We start from the raw sequence: 21312 nt of genomic DNA, 5'->3' as shown, positions 1-21312 counted from the left end.
TAGTGAGGGGCTTTGCTAACAGGAAGAGAAAGGATGTAGTTTGTTTGTTTTTAGACAGAGTGGCAGTTGTAGCTCAGGCTGATTGGACTCACTGTGTAGCCAAGGCTGACCCTGAAGTTTGCTTTCCCTGCCCCCCACTTCCCAAGCACTGAGATTAAGGTGTATACCACCATTCCCAGCTTTTTTTTTTTTTTTTTTTCTTTTTTTTCAGAGCTGGGGACCGAACCCAGGGCCTTGCGCTTGCTAGGCAAGCGCTCTACCACTGAGCTAAATCCCCAACCCCTTCCCAGCTTATTTTTTAAGTTGTTTGATCAAGATTCTTTTTTTCCCCCATTCCACCCTTTTTTGACAAAAACCACAAGGATACCCAGGTCCATCTATTTTCTGCTTTATTTTCCATGGAGCTAGTTTACATCCACAATTCTGGTCTCATCTGTGCTGACTCCAGGGTCCAGGTTTTCAGGACTGGAGTCCCTGGGTCCCGTGAAGCCCACAGCAACACCAGTGGGTAATCACCACCCACCTGCCTGCCCACCACAGCTTGATGGAGCCTCATTACTCCCTGTAAGAAGAAATTCAAAGATGAATTCTTTACCCTTACTCTCCTATCCACATCAACGTGCTAAAGGGTCTGCTTCTTTCCAAACTGGACAGAGGGGTAGGAGGGAGGCTGGGAGATGGTTGGTTTTTGAGTGAAGGGTGGGAAAACCTGGGTCTGTAAAGTCCTGCCCTAGGGAACGACTGTCCCACTGTCCCACTACCCCTCATCCTTCACCAGTATCCCTGTACCACAGACTTTAGGAAAATAGTCTACCCATCTTTTCTGTCTGTCCTATCCACAGTCACCCTTAATCTCGTTCCACCTGCTCACAAGGTCCTGGCTCCCCCTAGTGACCCACACTTTGTCTTCTCAGTTGACTCCCCAGTGTCAGCCACCAGAGAGGCAAAACCTGACATCCCATCATCCTTAGCTTCCCCTCCCCCAAGTCCTTTCTCCTAAGCCCCAGGCCTCCTTCGCCCCAACCCACAACTCACAAAAGGGAAATGCCTTTATCCCTGACGGTCGCTAGGAGCCTGCCTCACTCCTGCACGCTGAGGATTCGAAGTAGGATGTTGTAGACGTCTTGTTCCATGTAGCCCTGGGGGGTAGCAGGACGGACATAAGTGATGAAGCACAGAATGTGGGGAGAGGCAGGCGAGGGAGCAGTTTTGTAGGATAGCAGAATGCCAGGCATTGCCTCTTATAATTATATAATCCTTAATAAATTCTGCCTGCCTGTTACACCATGTTTTTGGTCAGCAGTACTTGTGACTGAACAGGGCAAGTGCTTGTCAGCGCTCTATACCCCAGTCCTCACTTGTAGCATTAGATAACTTTTCCATGGCTGCTCTACCATCTTCACAAGGAGGGGAATCCCGTCTACCTCTCAGCGCTTCTCCATTATCATCCCTAAGAAAGGAGCAGCCACGCCCACTCTTCCTTGATTAAGGCAGAGTCACCCCTGAGGAAATTGAGGGGTGGGGGTGGGGAAAGGAAAAACCCTCACAACGGATTAGGGAACCGGAAAGAGAAGCAGAAGCTTCTCCTCCTCCCATTCACACACAGCCTCTCTTGATGCGCGCAATGAGATCCCGAGACCTGCCACGGGGTCCAATGGGTCTGGCAAAATGATAAGTATGTATAAGGAAGAGAAGGGACAGATGTGACAGTCCTTCCTCTGCTCTGTACCTCTGCTCCCTCCCAGATTCCAGCAAGCTCACCCGGGCAGCATTCAGTAGATGATTTCTGTAAGTGGAGATGATCTCTTCATGGTTCTTCTGGGTATCCTGGAACGGAGCACCCACGGGAAGTCACGTGCCTACCCTTCCCACACTCATCGAGCGTGAGGCTGGCTCCATGGGCCCATTGCTGGTCTGCCCTGGCTACTCCCCACTTCCACTCCCCACCCCCCTCTTCTCTATCACCATCCATTTCCCTGCAGGCCAAAATATACCTGCAGCTGTAGGACAAGGTGGGTATTCTCCGCACGGACTTCCAGGACTTCCTCTGAAAGCTGCTCCAGCTTCTTCAACAACTCCTTGATCTATGGCCAAAAGGAAAGAAAGGGATGTGAGGGCTAAAGTTATATTTTAAGTTTACATTACTGTGCTTAAGAGATCTATGAAACAAAAATGCCCCTAACCCGTGATCCCCACTTGCCTGAGGATAGCTAGCTTCCTAGAACGCTGGGGGTTGTTCATATAAGAAAACAAGCTACAAGTTTTCACTTTTTCTTTTTTTTTGTTTGTTTGTTTGTTTTTTTTTAAAGATTTATTTATTCATTTATTATATATAAGTACACTGTAGCTGTCTTCAGATACACCAGAAGAGGGCATCGGATCTCTTTACAGATGGTTGTGAGCCACCATGTGGTTGCTGGGAATTGAACTCAGGACCTCTGGAAGAGCAGTCAGGTGCTCTTAACCGCTGAGCCATCTCTCCAGCCCTCAAGTTTTCACTTCTGTAAACAAGGTTGGTTGCCCCAGCGGCATAAGATGTGCCTGATCACAGGTAGGTGGGGAATGGAGGCAGGAAGTACATCAGGATATATGCTTGCCCCCAGTTGGATGAAGACAGAAGCACATAGCCTTGTGGGCTCTGCCTCTGTGCGCCTAAACATAATTCACAGCCATTCTTTGGGAATCCTGGGTGTGGACTTAAGCCAGTGTCCCTCTCATCCCGACCAGTGTTTATGAAAGCTTGCTTCAAACTTGGCTTTAAAAGCTGGTAATGGTCTTATTCTCATCTCATGAGGTTAACAGGGACCCAAGTCATTTGCCCCAAGATGGCCCAGGGTCCAGGTCAGGTTTCCTTTTTGAGTATTTAATATGTACCAGATGTTTCTATATGCATTGTCTTATAGAACAGACAATCCACCCCTTCTTCTAAGAGCAATGCTTCTCTGAGGAAAGGGCTATTGTCCCCATTTTATGGGTTTAATAAGTTTATTAAGTTTGCAACCATGCTGCTGTCCCAGGGTGGTGGTACACACCTTTGATCCCAGCAATTAGGACACAGGAGGCAGGCTGAGCTCTGTGAGTTTGAGACTACTTTGTCTATAGTGAGTTCCAGGATGGTTCTACTATAGTTTATGAACTTTTTGGTTTTTTGTTTGGTGTGTGTGTGTGTGTGTGTGTGTGTGTGTGTGTGTGTGTGTGTGTGTATGTGTGTGTGTGTGTTTTGTTTTGTTTTAAACAGTCTCATTGTATACCCCTGGGTGGCCTGGGCTCACTACATAGACTAAGCTGGCCTCAAACTCACAAAGATCTTCCTGCCTCTGCCTCCAGAGTACTGAGATTAAAAGGGTGCCCCACCACAACAGGCTATAGCAACTTTTTACTGAGTACTTGATATGGACCCCAAATTATCGTGTGTAATTTAGTGTGTGTGTGTGTGTGTGTGTGTGTGTGTATGTGTGTGTGTGTGTGTTTCGTCTGCATGTATATAAGTGTGCATTCCACCTGTGTAGCTGGTGAAGGCAAGAAGAGGACTCCAGGTCCTCTGCAGTTGGAGTTAGAGATAGTTGTGTGGGTGCAGGGACCTAAACTGGGGTCCTCCGGAAGAGCAGCAGGCATTCTTAATTGCTAAGCCATTTCTCCAGGTCCAATAAAGCAATTTACTTTCTTTCCTTCTCTCTTTCTTTTTCCGGAGATGGTGCTCAGGGATGAGCCAGATCCTTTTTCCATTCTAGACAAATATTCTACCATTAAGCCATGACTTCAAACCTTTTCTTTCTTTCTTTCTTTCTTTCTTTCTTTCTTTCTTTCTTTCTTCCTTTCTCTCTTCTCGAGACAAGGTTTCTCTGTGCAGCCCTGCCTGTCCTAGAACTCACTCTGTAACCCCCACTGGCTTTGAACTCAGAGATCTACCTGTGTCTGCCTCCTAAATGCTAGGACTAAAGGTGTGTGCCACCATGCCTGACTTCCATATCATCAAACTTCTGAGTATTTATAATAATGTATTTAAACAGGGGCTCTTAGAAATCAAGCTAGTCTCAAACGGAAGGTTAGCCTTGAATATCTGATTCTCCTGTATCAACTTCTTTTTAAACTTTTATCTATTATTTTAATTTTTTATGTGTATGGGTGTTTTGTCTGCATGTGTAACTGTGTACCATGTGTATGCCTCTTGCCCTCAGAAACCCTGGAACTGAAGTTACAGATGGTTGTGAGCCACCGGGTGGGTTGGAGGAATTAAACTTGGGACCTCTGGAAGAGCAGCCACTGTGGTACTAGGAGCTCAAGTCCTCTGGAAGAGGATCCATTGTTCTTACCCAATGAGCCATCTCTCCAGCACAGTAACTTAATCTTATCGAAGAGAAACCTAGGTTTCAATCAGGCAGTGATGGTGCACTTTTTTTTAAATTAATTTATTTATCTTTCTGTATGTAAGTACACCATTGCTCTCTTCAGACACACCAGAAGAGGGCATCGGATCCCATTACAGATGGTTGTGAGCCACCATGTGGTTGCTGGGAATTGAACTCAGGACCTCTGGAAGAGCAGTCAGTGCTCTTAACCCCTGAGCCACCTCTCCAGCCCCCCCCCCTTTATTTTTATTTTTATTTTTTATTTATCTTTTTTTTTTTTTTTTTTAGATGGTGCACATTTTTAATCCCAGCACTCAGGAGGCAGAGGCAGGTTGAACTTGAGTTCGAGGCCAAGCTTGGTCTACAGAGCAAGTTCTAGGACAGCCAGGGCTACACAGAGAAACCCTGTCTCAAAGAACCAATAAAATAAAAACAAACAAAACCCCCTGCGTCTTTGAGATATTAAGAACATTGCCAGGAGTGGCGTCCCAAGCCCTTATCAGCGCTCTGACAGAAGCAGGCTGATCTGTGACGTAAAGGCTTCACAGTGACACCCTGACAAGCCAAAGCAAAAGGTTGTCTAAAGTCAGTCAGCTGTTAAGTTTTATTTGTTGTCGTGTTATCAGTGCTGGGGATAGAACCATTCTCAACTACTACACCAAACTTTCCTTGGCAGATTTTTTTGACTTTCTTGCTATTTATTGACAAAATGCCTCCTTTACCTCCCTTCCATGATAATGCCTATCTTGGACATCAGTTCTTCTGTCCATGCATTGTACAGGAGGCACATGCTGTTTATATTCTTGTTTTCCTAAATTTGGTTATGTGTACAAGTGTTAGTAAGAAATCTGAATTCTGGGCTGGAGAGATGGCTCAGTGGTTAAGAGCACTAACTGCGCTTCCAGAGGTCCTGAGTTCAAATTCCAGCAACCACATGGTGGCTCACAACCATCTGTAATGGGATCTGATGTCCCCTTCTGTTGTGTCTGCAGTGTACTTATATACATGAAATAAATAAAATAAATCTTTAAAATAAATCTGAATTCATTCATTTAGTTCTACAACTTCTAAATCCATTTGTAAATGAGTGGTTTAAAATATATAAAATATGTCTCATTGTCAGCACTAAGAAAACAGTAGCTTTCAAACTTTGTTGTGGCTTGGCTTTCCTTGATGTCTTCAAACAGAGTCGCATGAGCCTAGGGTGTCTTGGAACCAGCTCTGTAGCTGAGGATGACTCCAAACCTATTGCCTATGCACTTCTTCAAACTGTTTTGTTTCTTTTTCTTTTTCTTCTTCATCAGACTGAGTCAGCCGAGAACCTCAGCAAAACCACAGAACTCATTACACCTCTAGGTTGGGCTAATGTGGGATTAAGATAAAATACTAATTGTCCAGTGTTCCTGGGTGGTAACCCTGGGGGCATACATACCTATGCCCTCTTTTCTCTTGTATTAGGTGATTTATTTTTATCTCTTTTTTTCTATCTGTACTCCACCTCAGCTCCAATCTCAACCCCAAACCTCTTTTGCCCTAGGCGAGCACAGAGCGGTCCTTGCAAGTACTCTGTTTTGTATTAATCTGACCTTCGGTTCTGCAACCCTGCAAAAGCACCGCTGTTCCCCCGCTTTGCTCTCAAGGCTACCTCCGTGCTCACCTTGGACTCCTTGTCCCGGCAAGCTCCGATGAGGTGGTTTGTTTTCTCTTTCAGCAACTCAGCAGTTTTCTCAAACTGCTCCGAGCGCCCGCGCATTTCCCCAGCCTGGCGCTCCTGCTCGGCCGCCCGAGCCGCCAGTTCCTCGCTGCGGCGACGTTCCTCCGCTGCGGTGTCCCGCAATCGAGTCATTTCCCGACAGGCTGTGTTGTACTTCTCCAGCATAACTTTGAGCTCCTGGCCCCAAGCCTGCGCCTGGGCCACCAGCGAGCCTCGCGTCTTCTCGTGCTGTCGCAGGCTGGCTGCTTCCCGAGCTCTCAGCTCGGCCACTTCTTCCGTGGCTTGGTAGAGCAGCTGCTTCAGCTTGCAGATCTCCTGGCTCTTCCCGCTCATCGTGGCCTGCACCGCTCGCAGCTCTTCCTCCAGCTTCCCCAGATCCTCCTCTAGGGCGGCCACCTGCGGGGATGCTGTAGCCTTCAGGGAGGCCTCGGGCTCCCCGCAGGGAGGCAAGGATCCCCTCAGCCGCTGGTTTTCCTCCTCCAACCGAGCCTGCACCTGTTGGGACTCGAGGTGCCTATCCACCAGGGTACTGATGCAGGCCTGCAGCTCCTCCAAGGGTTCCGCAGCTGTACTCCGTGCACTCCCCTTGCCCACGAGGTCTGGGGGCAAGCAGTTCCACAGTCCTTGGAGGCCGCTGGTCTGGGAGGCCAGTCGTCTGCGCAGCTTCTCTGTGGCCTCCTTCTCGATGGCCAGTTCCTCTGTCAACAACCCCACGCTCCTTCGCAACTGCTGTAGCTGGACCTGTGCCTCGGGCTTGGGCACAAACTCCCGTTGTAGCTTCTGGGTCAAGGACTGCAGCTCTCCCTGCAACCGTTGTCTCTCACGCCCCAACTCTCCCAATTCCTCCAGCAAATTGCTATTGCTCAGTCTCAGAGCTGACACCTCTTTCTCCAGCTGTCCCTTTGCCAGGCCTCCTCCTAAGGCCTGTTCCCCTCCAGGGGCCCCTAAGGGCTCTCCTCTGGCTCCAGGAGCCTTCTTTCCTTCCTGTTCTTTCGTGCATCCCTGGACTATCTTTGGTGCTCCGTCTCTTGACCCCTGGGCAGGAACCTCAGGTTTTACATGCAGTCCCACCTTCGCTCCATCCAACCTCACCAGCACCTTCTCAAGCCTGGCTTCCATCTTTTCCCAGGCAGCTGCTGCAGCCTCAGCCCTGGGAGTCCCCAGGGCTCCCTCCAGAACTGGTCTTGACAAAGCCCCTCTGGCAGCATCCTTTTCTCGCCACACTGCAGCCAGCTCTTCCCTTAGCTGTAGGAGGAGCTGGTTCATGGCTGCTATGCCCACTGGTTCTCCCACTGTGACTGCTGGTTCAGTCCCGGGGGCCGGGGCCCTCTCCTTCTGGTCAGCACACACCTGCTCAGTGTTATCGAGGCCAAGGTTCTGTTCCCCATTGGTGTTCAGCTGCTGTCCTGTGGCTTTCCCGATGGTCTCAGACCTTGGGCTCTGGGACAGTCCCTGTTCTGGTTGGAACTTTCCAGGTACTTCATAATGGGTCTCTGCTGGGGCTAAGTCTTCAGCTCTCTTTGGAACTAACGTTGGGTTTATTGTGGCTGTTGCCTTCTGCTGCTTCTTTAGCTCTTGGATCCACTCAGCCAGCAGGTTCAGGGGACAGCCCTGCTCCATGCCATCTCCTTCAGGCCGAAGACCAGGGCCTTGATTTCTTGGAGCTCCAGGTACTTGCACCAGGAGATAGCCTAGTTCTTGCACTTGCTCTCGAATCTGGTTCTCTAGGCTTACGAAGGCTGCAGCTCGAGCCTTACACTCATCTGTCTTTTGCAGGAGCTCCTGCTCCAGTTGATGAACTTTCCTCTGCTCCTCTTCAAACTTCCACCTCCACTCTTCCGAGCCCCGCTCCTCCCCCTCCTCTTCCTCCTGCTCTTCCTCAGGCTCTGCTCTCCATGGGCTCTTAGGAGGAGATCCCACCTGAGGCTCAGATGGAGAAGCCTATGTCAAAAAGGAGCAGTGGTGTGAAGTTATTCAACTAGCCTCTGAAAGGGCCCTGCTTCTCTGAGAATGTTTTTCTGCCTACAGGGACTACTGGAATTCCTTGAGGGTAAGTCAGAAACAAAAGGGGAGACTCTGAGGGGTCATACCTGAGAGGCGTGATCTGGGTGTTGAACCAGTCCACGACCTATAAGGAAAGACAGAGAACAAAGGAGAACTCAGCTCTCTTCTAATTTTCAGAGTTTGTCAGAGAAAAGTGGTGATCGTCTCAGTTCATGGATCCCTAACTACCCAGCAACTGAGGTTTCTTCTGGAGATGGTGTATTCCTTCATTCTGTTTGCTCGCCTCTGGTATTGATCACTGTGCTGGTACTATGAAGGCACCGGGACATCAGTAGTGTGCAAAATGGGAATCACATGGATGACAACAGTAGCAATAGCCATTTAATCCCAGCACTGGGGAGGCAGAGGCAGGGGATCTCAGAGTTTGAGGCCAGCCTGGTCTACAGAGAAAGTTCCAGGACAGCCAGGGCTGCACAGAGAAACCCCTTCTCAAAAACAAAACAAAACAAACAAACAAACAAAAACCTACTACAACAATATCAACAGCTAGAGTTGCAATGAGCAAAGGCTGCAGTGGGGAATTTTGTGACCATGTTTATGGGGTCGTGGGGTCACACGTTCCCAAAATGCAGCCACACTAAATTAGCAAAGCCTTGACTAAGGCGGCGGTCCATTTTTTCAGATGGACAATTTCCTTGAGAGTGGGATACTAAGAGGCATCTTTAATTCTTTAGCTACTGAAGAGACTCTCGAAGGCACAAAGACTTTTACCTCCTCTCCGCCGCCGGTTCAGGGCCTGCTGTAGCAGCCTCCAGAGTTCCCTGTCTTGTGTACGCAAAGCATAATGAAGAGCATTGTGCCCCAAGCTGTCCACCGCTCCAGCGTCTGCTCCATGGCTCAGGAGCAGCTCAGCCACCTCAGCGCTGCCTTTCTCACAGGCCAGGATCAAAGCTGATCTGTGGATGGAAACAAATCTGCAGCACCAGCTTCCCCTCATGGTTTCAGAGATTCCACTCACAGGGTAAGCCCTCACTCAATGGAGTCAGAACAACACACCAAACCAGCCACGGACAAAGATTTAGACTGAAGCAGGACTTTTCCAGTGTCGTTCCTTGGAACTGCAGCATCAGAAAGTGGACCACTGGCAGGGCTCCATTTTTGTATGCTTTGTAGAATGATAAAGCTCTGCACATGAACATAGGTACACACAGGAGAGAGAGCGCACACGCACTCGCGCGCGCGCGCGCGCACACACACACACACACACACACACACACACACACACACAGCAACTTATATGCTTGTGATCCTCCTGCCTCAACCTTCCAAGTACTGGACTACAAGCATATACCACCGCACTCATCTTCTGCATACATTTGGAAGAAAATTGTTTAGGGCGTAGCTTAAAAACTAGTAAATTAAAGCAGTGGTCCCAGGCACAGCCATTCTACCTCTGGCATCATCTGTGCTAGCATAGCTTCCTTAGAACTCCAGGCAAAGATTTTTCTGAACCATCCCTGGAGAGGAAGATGTGCCTGAAGAACAGAGCATAGCTACTCTCTCCAGTGCATGCGCTGTGCTCATGGGCTTTTCCAGATTGCTAGAGAACTGGGAATTGGGATAGGACATAGAGATGTCTCACTTGTCATCCTTGTCTGTGACATTGACTCGGGCACCTCTCTGCAGCAGCTGTGAGCAGATAGCTGCATGACCACCCAGCGATGCAATCATCAGGGGTGTGCGTCCATCCTGCAGAGGCCGTGGGAAAGCGTGGGGGAACCATCTCTTATTCCCCCACCCCCACCCCTGCTGAAACAAGCTCTGGTCCTGGGGTTAAACACTACGGTTCAGAGAGGTTAGGAGCTCCCCAAATGATAAGGAAAAGAGGAGGGATGGAGGAGGAGTGATAGAGACCGGCTGATCAAACTCAGAGAAAACAGCAGCCTCCTGGTGTGAAACACCACCCAATGGGCCTTCTGATACTCACATTATCCAGCACATCCAGGAAGGCTTCGTGGTCACACAGCAGGAGGACACTTGAAGCGCAGCCAGAGGAGGCTGGAAGAATTGAGAGACATTTGGTTAAGAGGAGTTGGAAGAGGGGCTGGGGATTTAGCTCAGTGGTAGAGCGCTTACCTAGGAAGCGCAAGGCCCTGGGTTCGGTCCCCAGCTCCGAAAAAAAAAAAAAAAAAAAAAAAAAAAAAAAAAAAAAAAAAAAAAAAGAGGAGTTGGAAGAACAACTGTTGTTCCCCCATCCTGTTAACCTCCCATCCTGTTCCCAGGCACACACCTGCCCAGTGTAACGGACTGCGATTTTCTGCGTCCACGGCGTCCTCATTAGCACCATGCTGTAAATAACCACAAAGAGAAGCAGATGTGGGGCTCAGCATTAGCATCCTCATCCTGCATCTCACATCAAGCCACCTGTTTCCATGGTAACATGAAAAGGAACCAGAAGACCACTGCTCTGAGAGAAGCTAACTACTAGGCAAGCCCAGTCGCTCCCTGCAGGTGATGGGCAGCCTTGAAATTCAGTCCTACTTCCTAACTAGGGCCAAAGGAAAAATACAGATGATCAGTAAGCAAACAGATTGAAGGAAATGACTGCGGCCCAATGTGAAATTTGGAAAAGACCAGGAATAATAAAGGTAGAGCAGTCAGTGTGTGCTTGGTGGCCTACTGGGAGATGCAGATCGTCCACATGTCATTACACATGTATATTTTTACTGTAAACCCCCTCTACATTTTATTTATTTATTTTTACTTGGGGAAGGGGTATGGATATAATCGTGGAGGTCGGGACAGCTTACAAGAGTCAGGTCTCTCCTTCCATCACGTGGGTTCTGAGGCTCAGGTCGTTAGACTTGGCAGTGAGTTCTTTTACCCGCTGAGCCCTCTTACCAGCCTCTCCCACCAAAGACGTTTTTGTTGGACTATTCCTGATTTTCTTCTACATAGCAGTTACCCTGGGCCGTGGCTCTCTACTGGCAGAACTCAATTGTCCTTGGGTACCCTGCCTTCCGACCCAGCCCCAGAGACAGTATCAGGCATGGTGGTACAAGCACAGAGTAGGAGTTAAACAAATGCTCGTGGACATATTAATACATGACAATCCGCTGTGCTATTTGGAATGAGACGATACTGTTGGTCACTACAAAACAAAGTTGGGGGACACGTGGCATTTCTTTCTTGCCTGCCCAGGAGCATCAGCGGACTGCCTTTACCTGAAGCAAGACCTTCACACACTGCGGCTGACAGGAGATGGTGGCCAAATGAAGGGCGGTGCTTCCTGAAAAGAGGCAGAGAGGGGGCGTGGCTCCGTGAGTGCAGATGACTCACCTCGAGGGAGGGTAAGAGAAGCACAGATAATCAGAGGGAGATTAGAGAAGAGAAGCTGTGGGTCACACCAGGCCAGAAATTCCAGTTCCTTGAACAGCTGGTACCCTTAATGGAGGTGGGAGTGGGGGTGAAATGTGCCTGGCTTACAGGGAGGGGAACCCCAGGAGAGATGCTAGCCAAGACTTACTGAGCAAAGAAGCAAAGGCCCACAGCTGGAACCTCCGTCAGAGCCCAGCACTGGCCCCTCTGCAGACAGAGACAGTCTTGCAGCACACTGGGCGCGCAGTGCTGGCCGACTCACCGTCCTCGTTCTTGCTGTTGATATCAGCCCCGTTTGCAAGCAGTATCGTCAGACACTCTGTCAGGCCTTTGGAGGCTGCCAGATGGAACCTGCCAGGGTCCAAGCCAAGAGACAGAGAAGGATGAAAGACCAGGGGGATAAAACACAGGCGGTTCTTTCCTTTTAAAAAGGCAAGTTTAATATTTCTAAGTTATTCTGATCAGTTTACACCTAGATGTTTTTATTTTGGCATTGTTTATTTGTTTTGAGATGGGGTCTCACTATATAGAGTTGGCTGGTCTTCAGTGCTTGAACTCCCAAATTCTTGACTTATAAGCAGGTACCAACACTGCTGACAGGGGGAGCTTAAATAAGCCCTGCTTCCTTTGCTCCTTATCCCAAGGCCAATTCCAAGTCAGAGAGGGAGGCGCCCCTGGTCTGCCTTGCTAAAAGGAGGATCAAGCCTGTCTCCATGACCTACAGCCTCAAAGCTGCTACCAGAAAAGCTAGACAAGCTACAAATCTCAAGGGATTTCAGATACTGCGGGTATGTTCAGGGGATGCATGATCGCCTGCCTTTCCCAGCACACAACCTTCAGAGAACCAAAGAGACATAGAGTCAGCCAGACCTGAACAGAAAGAAGGCTGGCAGGAGGCATTGTCTTCTTCCTGAAAACCACTCCCTCTAGCCCCATGACCCCCATGACTTGACTTCTTCATTCTCAACTTCTCAAGCATACACGCCCTTCTACTTTTGCGATGAGGAAACTTTGTTTAGCAATTAGTTGTCTGTTGGTTTAATGGGTTTTATATCCTTTTCAAATCAGTGTGGCTTGTGTGGAGGCTGAAACTATGGGACAATATCCTCCTCCCTCATTTGTTCTGTGCTTGATACATGGCAAAGGTTTAGTATTCAAACAATAAAAGGGTTCTGAAGTTATAGCCCTTGCCTGATTGTTCAAGTTCTGAAGTTTTCACAAAGAACCACATACCCGGGTGGGGTCAGACTTACTTACGGGGACTGGCCATTTGAGTCTAGTTTGGTGGGTCGGGCTGACTTCCTAGAGGCCAAGGCAGCCACGCGTCCCACGTCCCCCCGCTGCACCGCCTCCAGCAGCTTCTGATCACGGCGGTTCCATTTCTCCACCTAGCCGGGAGTTACAGATTATGTGAGCATTGGCACTAGCAATGGTCTGAGGAGATAAAAGTGATGTCAGATGCCCAGCAAGAGTAAAGGAGCATTCCAGAGGTCCTTACTGCTTGTGATCGCCTGGCCCAGAGCAGCAGAACAAAGTGGGTCAGCAAAACACTAACCACTCCATGTGTCACCAAGAATTACCCATAGCAACTGTCAACATGAACCTAAAGGTTAGTCTCTGAATTAAAAATGATAAAGGTCGGTATGGTGGCTCAGACTTACAACATGATAATATGACCCCAGGAGGTAGAGGCAGGAGATTCAGGTCCGGCCTCAGGTACATAGGCAGCTTATAGCCAGTTTGAGATACATGAAGCACCCCTCCACTTGTGTGTGTGCATATATATAGGCATGTATGTATGTGTGTGTATATATGCATGTATGTATATACATATATGCATGTATGTATATACATATATGCATGTATGTATATACATATATGTATGTATGTATTGGCAGGCATGTAGTCTCAACACTTGGGAGAAGGGAATCTCAAGTTTGAGGTTAACTAAGACTCTCTCAGGAAAATATTATTATTATTACTTTCATCATTTTAGGGTTTTATTGTTCTGTTGTTTTGCTTGTTTTTTTTTTTTTTTTCAAGATTTCTCTGTGTGTCTGTCCCACAACTCACTCTGTAGACCAGGCTGGCCTCAAACTCAGAGAAATCCTCCTGCTTCTGTCTCCCAAGTGCTGGGATTAAAGGCGTGCACCACCACCGCCTAGCTGATTTTATTATTTTAAAAGTGTTTTGTGAAATAGAGTCAGGCTAGTCCACGCTGGTCTCAGATGCTCTATGTAGCCAGACTCCGGATCCTCCATTCAGCCTCTTAATGCTGATCATTCAGTACTTCTCTGCCACACATAACTTCAAAATTATTAGTAATGGTGAATGTCTAATATTTTAAGAATTTATTTATGTTTGTTTGTTTTGTTTTGGGGTTTGTTGTGTTTATTTTATTTTTGAGGCAGGGTTTATGTAGCCCTGGCTGTCCTGGAACTCACTATGTAGGCCAGGCTGGCCTTAAACTCACAGAGATCCACCTGCCTCTGTCTCCTGAATGCTAGGATTAAAGGTGTGTACCACCATACCCAGCAAAACTCTTTTTATTTTTTATTTCACGTGCATTGGTGTTTCGCTCCCATGTATGTCTGTGTGAGGGTGTCAGATCACCTGGAACTGAAATTGTCATGTGTTGTGGTGGGAATTGAATCTGGGTCCTCTAGAAGAGTAGCCAATGCTCTTAACTGGGCCATCTCTCCAGGACCTAAATTTACCTCTTAAAATAAATTTTATTTAAATCCCCGACCAGAGCCTACCTTCCAATCTTAATACCATAAAACAAAAAACACCCAGGCCAAACAATGCACCATGGTGACAAATGCAAGGGGTCCAGCCTGAGGACAGTCCTAGCCATGATCCCTCCCTTGGTGCTCCCTGGGTCTTCCTGGAGCAAACCAACCCCAACACTCCTGATTGGTCCTTGGCACCTCTCAATGCCCCCCTCCTTGCCCACTCCCCCATGCTGCTCTGCCTTTTGTCTTTAGTCCTTAGTGAAGTAAATCAAGGACTCAGCTTTCAATCACAGCCAGAACTAATCACACCATCTCTACTTATTGACTCTGGGTCCCAAACTGGGAGCAGGGTGGGCGGTAATCCTTGAGTCTCTACTTCCCTGTATCATATCTGGTTATGTCTTCCACTAGTCTCTCCACCTCTTCCTTGGAAACAACCAGCCTAGGCAGGCCAGTCTCTAGCTAGGCTTGGGGAGGCAGCCAGAAGAGGCAGAAAGGGATTCCTCCCTCCCTCTCTCCTCCCTCTTAGTTTCCCTGGCGGGGAGCAGCTGTCCCAGACAGCAGCCACACCTCAGCATACATTGTTCCAACCTTCCAGCTCAGGTTTTGAGGGTGGAGGAGTAATTAAAATAATTGAAGTATTACAGGGCATAAAAGGAAGAGCTGTAAAACCACTAGGGCTAAAAAAAAAAAAAAAAAAAAAAACCACTAGGGCTGCAAGCACAGAAAAGCCTGGTTTGATCCAGAGATGGGAAACATACAGGGAGAAGGAGGAGCATGCAAAGATCATCAGTTAGGAAGAAAAGTCTTCAAGATGGGTCTTCGTCTGGACTGAGCCTGAGACCCAGCTACATTCTCAGCTACGTGACCTACAGCCAGCCATTAAACACTTTAACCTGTTTCCTTGTACATAAGCTGTAGGCAGTAATAACCACCTCACCACAAAGTATTAAACGAGGTAATGTAGATAGACCACATAAATGGATGGCATCCTTACTACAAAACAGGAAGTAGTGAGCAGTCAGGGGTGCCCTAATGCATTTTATGAGGTATAATCTCAACAAGAAAGAGGTTAGAGGAAAGGGTGGGAAAAAAAAGTCTGCGGGAGCCCAATAATTCATTCTCAAGTACTGTTTATAAAACCAGGACAAATTGTTAATCACCAACACAGGACAAATTTAAAGGTCCAAGCCATAAAGTTGTCTAGGATAGACGGATTCTGAGGTAATGCTCCTGTAAAACACTCGTAACTTCTCCTAGTCCTTCCAATTAGCCTTTAACAGCCCCCCAAAATAGTCAGAGATGATAGGTATCATCTTGTTGTCTTTCATAAAAAAAAATATGGAAGCACATATATGTTAAACATCTGTCCAGGATCACATAAAGAAGTGATACAGGAGCACTGGCTTTAGAAATGACTTCTTGCATCCAGGCCTGATTCCCGTGTCAGATCACACTCTTCGAGCTATGGGAGAAGAATGACTTATTTCCAGATAAAGTTCGAGAATGCCTCCAGGGGCAAAGCTACTCACTGTAGGCTGTCACTCCCTGTGTGTGGAAGAGTCTCCAAACAGGTTTATTCTCAATGACGAAGCAAGCAGACCAACTCCTGCACAACCTGGCAGGTTCTGACTTGCAAGAACAAACCTTTTCCGGTGCCCCTTGGGAACCAGGTCACCTGATGGAAAACAGAGCTGGAACAGTACCACCAGCACACACTTCGGCCACCAGCACATGGCCACCAGCTGACCGTAACCTCAGGTTCTCTGTTCACAAACTCCAATTGTCTTCCCCTCTTCCTAAGCTGTTCTTATTCTCTGACTACATCCTTGACTAGCCAAGAATTCACCATCTTCACTCCAGAGGGCTGGGTCTTAAGTGTGTGTCACCCTGCCCTGCTCTAAAATCTTCATGGCAATGTTTTGTCTCTGTGTCAGGCTCGCACCGATGTCCCTGAACCTCAGTTTGCTAATGATGTAAGAGAGGACAATGCATCTAGTTTTGCATCTGTCACATAGCAGACACACAGTAAATGGAACTTTCTATTCTCATCCTTTTTTTTGGCTTTGCTGGGCACACGTTGGATGTGCCCAGGCTTAGAATTCTCCAGTTTGGTGAGCTGGAAAGATCATGGTTATGCCACTGTATGAGCTAGGCAAGCTGGATAGGTGATAAAGTGTGATTTAGCACTGTGGGCATACTTCTTTCCAGCTAGGTCCTTCCGACTCCACCTGGCTTACTTTCTATGATCTCATTATGCCAAGGAGGCTTTAGAAAAGGTAGAAATTCTTCATTCATGATAAAACCAGTGGAAAGTAGAGGGCAGGAGGGCTTCTTCCAAAGTCCCGCAGTCAGCCCATTGTCTGCCTTAGCACCCTGGAAAGGAGACGCCAGATTATCATCACAGCCTCCAGGGAGCAATCACCGAATTAATCACCAGACTCCCTAACAAGGATGAGCTGTGTCATTTCTACAGATGAGATTGAGGAGCCCGTGTGGAAGTAATTTTGCCCACTCCTATCTCTGACTGTGAACTCTCAGGCTTGCCGTCAAGATGGGAGGACAAAGACACCAACAGGCAGTGCAGGAGCAAGGATGGAAATGAAATGCCTTGGAGGGATGAGAACCTGGCCATTAACACTTTAAATGCAATAGAAATTCCTCTACGCTGATCTGGTGCCAAAGGTTGAAAGCCATTTACCGGCCTGTCTCTTGGTCTGTGTCTTGCCTGGGCAGAGCAAGCCTGGGTCTATGCCACCCTTGAAGGCATCATCCACTTTGAGTCAAATAACCTGAGATTAAAGGGCCTGAGTTTTTGTCATCTTCCTAGACAGTGAATGCTGTACATTACATTTCACTGATTTACTTCCTTTTTTTTTTTTTTTTTTTTTGAAACAGGTCTCGTGTATCAGGCTGGCCCCAAATTCCACCTGTAACAGAGGATGACCTTGAAGCTCTGACCCCTTTGCATGAGTCTTGGGATTACACGCATGTGCTACCACGCCCACTTAACATGGAGCTGAGGATTGAAGCCAGGGCTTCGTGCGTGCTAGACAAGCGCTCTCTCAACGGAGCTACAGCCCCAGCCCCGAGCAGACTAAGAGTTAGATGATCACTCCATCCTTGCCTCAAATGAAGGTTCCTCATGCAAAGACTTGAATTAGGGTAGCATGAGATGATTGGCTGGCATAGCTGGGAAGCCAGCTTCTGGGGTTTCCAGGAAAGCTGTCACACTATTGGCAGTAGGTTCCGTGTGGTAAGCGGGGGACATTATCTTGGGGGTTATTTTTTTTTCCTTTTTTTTTTGGAGCTGGGGACCGAACCCAGGGCCTTGCGCTTGCTAGGCAAGCGCTCTACCACTGAGCTAAATCCCCAACCCCATCTTGGGGGTTGTTATAATGGGGTTTCTTGAGGAAAAACTTGTAGCTGAAGCCAACCTATGTTCAAGTCTTTGGCAAGTTTGATCTAAGGAAAGATATTCTCATCCTAAGCATGTAGCTCTAAGTGCACCTTTTACTCCCCACACTCTTGATAAACTGTGTTCTTGCAATACTGGGAATTCAGATGAGTAGACATTCCTCATGGTCAAACATGTGGAGAACTAGAACCAGGAAGGATAGAGGGAAGGTTTGAGATCCCAAGATCTAACCCACTGCTTACTCCAGCATCCAGGAAAGGAGGAATTGTTCAAGGACTAGAGAACCAGAGAAGGCCTAGGGTCATATCACTTTAAACTTGCTTGATTTTAGAATCTAAGCATTGGTTGGGCCTGGTTAGTACCTGGACAGAAGAATCAAAAAACAATGAACTAAGCCAAGGTGTGGTGGCTCATGACTGTAATCTCAGTGCTTGGGAAGCAGAGGCAGGCAGATTTCTTGAGTGTGAGGCTAGCCTGGTCTACAGAAGGAGTTCCAGGACAGACAGGGCTACACAGAGAAACCCTGTCTGGAAAAAGCAAGCAAGCAAGCAAACACAAAAACAAAACAAAACAAAACAACAACAACAACAACAACAAAGAATGAAATAGTCCCCCTCCTAAAGAGAAAGCAGACTCCATAAATCTAAAAGGAAGGAACAACTGTGGGAACTTTCCATATTTAGGGGAAAGTAGTCATGGATTAGGAGATCATTGAGAGTTATTTAAGGCAGTGTTAAGAACCCAGGTAGCCTCAGTTTCTGTTACTGGAATAGTAAATGCCTTTTGACTCTGGGCAGTGTGTAGAAACTCCATGTAGAAGCAAATGTAACTGGGACAGAGACAGCCTTGGCACTTCTCACTCCTGCTTCACAGCTCTCTGCCAGGTTTCTGGGGCCTGCCCATGCACAGTGAGATAACCAAATACCTCTCACATCTGCTTCTACGTGAATGACAAGACAGCTAAGCAATAGTAGTGCCAAGGGACTTGTACACAGAAGACACCACCCCTCCACAGAGGGGTACTCTGGAAGAGCTCTTTAGAGACAGAAAGCTGTACCCTCCCGGAACCACCATCTTCTGAAATCATTGTTTTGCTCTAGAGGGGAGAGAACAGGGAATAGAGTAACCCTTGCCAGGAACTCTCTCATCGTGCTCTACTCTGTCTTCTCCCTCACCATCACATTTCCCTAACTCAACCAAAGAAAATGAACACAAACCCTAAACGAGGCAAAGGAATAATCAGGGGGAGACCCAGGCAGAAACTGATTGGTCCTAAAAACCAGTCTGAAGACCAGACAATGCAGAGGACTGGCCAGGGTAGGTTCTGCAGGCGACTCACCGGGGCTCTTGGGGATCAGCCAGGAGACTTGCCTGTCCTCTGAGAGGTTTGTCCAGCTAGCTAGATAGCAAGATTAAGTCACTGTGAGCATGCAGGAGGTCCAGGCAAAAGGTAGAGGAAGTAGCATTGAGGAAAAGGTGACCAGGAATTAAAGAGAAAACAGAGGCTCCATGTTGGATAACCGCCTGGAAAGAGATTTGGATTGGTGCTTGAGAGACTGGGAGAGGACGTGTCACGGAGTAAGAGAAAGGCAAGTTCGGTGAAGGAGGCTGTGAAGAAGGGCTGGGAGAAGACACTGGGCTGAGAATACTTTAGGGGGCAGAAAATACTGTTAGGGGCAGAAAGCAAACAGTAAAAACGGAGCTATGTAGGAGAGAAAGTTGTAGAGGGGAAGGCTAGGATGAAATGAAACTATAGGGCAGGAATTAGCGCTAGAGGTAGGAACGGATTCAAAGGCGGGGTGGGGGTGGGGCAGGTATCTGGAGGTGGGTTGGTACTGGGAGCCAGAGCTAAAGTAGAGACCAGGGTCCTTGGAAGATCTTTAGAAACCATCAGGGGGTTGGGGATTTAGCTCAATGGTAGAGCACTTGCCTAGCAAGCACAAGGCCCTGGGTTCAGTCCCCAGCTCCGAAAAAAAGAAAAGAAAAAAAAAAAAAGAAAGAAAGAAAAAGAAAAAAGAAACCATCAGAAGTTGGAAGCCAAATATGTTGGCAGAAGGAGCCAAGAGGAAGGAATTGGGAAGGAAAAGGTTAAGACGGTTGAGGGACAGGTTTTGGATAACACACACAAGGCTGGCGGCTGCATTTTCAGAACAGCAACGCAGGAAAAACTGATGCCGGGTTAATGCGATCGCCCATGGAAATAGGACTCAGGACTTCTGTCAACACAGGGCTTGAATCCCAGCCCCAGCCCTTCTCCCACACATTTGGCACCTACCGCCACTTGTGAACTGGAGCAGGAGAAGATGCGCTTCATGGCCGGGGCTAGGGCCACGGGGGGACGGGGACGCGCAGAGAGCCGGGCCACAGGTTCCTAAACCCACTCTGCTACTACTGTACCGAAAGACAGCTGTCAAAAAGCAAACTGGGTCCCGCCCCAAGCCCCGCCCCAGATCCCACCCCGCTCAATGGGAGACCTGCACCTGAAGGTTGGGCTTAAAACCCCGCCTCTGGCCCGGTCTAACCCGCCCCTGCAGAGGCAAAAAGCCCGCAGTCTTCTGCAGCCGCCCTGGCTGGCTCTCAAGTTCCACCCTTCAGTTCGAGCCCGCCCCCTGTACTTATCTACCAAATCCCAAAAGGATGCTCGCAGGCTCTGCTGCAGAGGTGACTTCCAGGCCCTAAGTTCCTCGCCTTTCTGCGTGGAGCTCCACTCTATATTCCAACCCTCTCCCCACCCATCCCGCGTGGGGCCCTCGCGCGTATCTCCACAAGCTTCCACGTCACCAACTTCTTTTACTGGTTAGTGACTCTTACTCATCATAACCATGACCTGTATGTGCTTCATCCCCCTCCTCCCCGATGAAAACCCACGCCTCAAGGTCTTCTAAAGAGAACAGTTTGGAAACATGATGCGCTTGTAGAGCTAAGCAGACTCGAGCACCAATGTATGTGTGATGTGTGGTTCACCGCAACCAGAGATTGGAAAAAGCTCAAGAAAGGATCAGGCCGATCACCTAACACAGCTCTTAGAAAGCAGAGTTTTACAGTGTGCTTCCCTTCTCCAAAAACAAACAAACAAACAAACAAACAAACTACCTTTAGACTCAGTTCTTAGTAATTCTTGTTTGACCAGTGTTTGTTGCAGCCAACTGGTCTGGTCTTCCCATCTCTCCTTTCTCCTCCCTGTAAACCAAGCAAGCCCACCCAAATACTCAAGAAACCCTATGGAATAAAGCCCGAAGTCCTTTTTGGGAGTGTTTTAACTTTAATTCGTTTCCTGAGGTGTGAGTATGTGCTAAGGGCAGGCACACTTGTGGAGGTTAGAAGACAACCGCAAGAGTTGGCTTTCTCCATTCGTGTGCTTGAACTGAGGTACTGAGGCGTAGCAGCCGCCCCACCCCGACCCCCCAAGATGATACAGGCCCAAAGTTCTTACTATGGTTCCCAAGGCTCTTCTGAAACAGAAGCCTGAAGGAGGCGTGGTGAGGCACCTACCCTTAGTCCCAGCACTCCAGGCAGTAGATCTCTGTGAGTCGGGGCCAGTCTGGCTAGGTCTACATAGCAAGTTCCAGGACAGCCAGAGGCACTTAATAGAGAAATCTTGTCTCAAAACCCAAAACCCAAACCAGAAGCCTGCCTTAGCTCTCAGTGTTTTCTCACAAACATTCAATTTTAAACTCGCAGCAGACCATACATAACGCCCTTTGCAGCATCTCT

The 21312-nt window shown here is 48.1% G+C and overlaps 1 protein-coding gene across 8 annotated transcripts; it reads right to left on the bottom strand.

Moving 5' to 3' along the window:
- Positions 1-372: 372 nt before the first annotated feature.
- Ankrd35 (ankyrin repeat domain 35) lies at positions 373-20292 on the bottom strand. Of its 8 annotated transcripts, NM_001433210.1 has the most exon segments (15): positions 374-562; positions 1036-1139; positions 1762-1827; positions 1995-2084; positions 6007-8004; positions 8154-8191; positions 8839-9023; positions 9710-9816; positions 10055-10125; positions 10358-10415; positions 11292-11356; positions 11708-11796; positions 12703-12833; positions 19874-19989; positions 20222-20292. In NM_001433210.1, coding segments are annotated over 13 exon segments (2997 nt in total). In that variant the 5' UTR covers positions 19913-19989; positions 20222-20292; the 3' UTR covers positions 374-562; positions 1036-1079.
- Between the last annotated feature and the right edge of the window lie 1020 nt (positions 20293-21312).

This window comes from Rattus norvegicus, chromosome 2 (genome assembly GCF_021556685.1).
Source record: "Rattus norvegicus strain SHRSP/BbbUtx chromosome 2, alternate assembly SHRSP_T2T, whole genome shotgun sequence".
Lineage (NCBI taxonomy): Eukaryota > Metazoa > Chordata > Mammalia > Rodentia > Muridae > Rattus > Rattus norvegicus.
The sequence above is the reverse complement of the archived record's forward strand: the minus strand, read 5'-3'. Positions and strand labels throughout refer to the sequence as shown.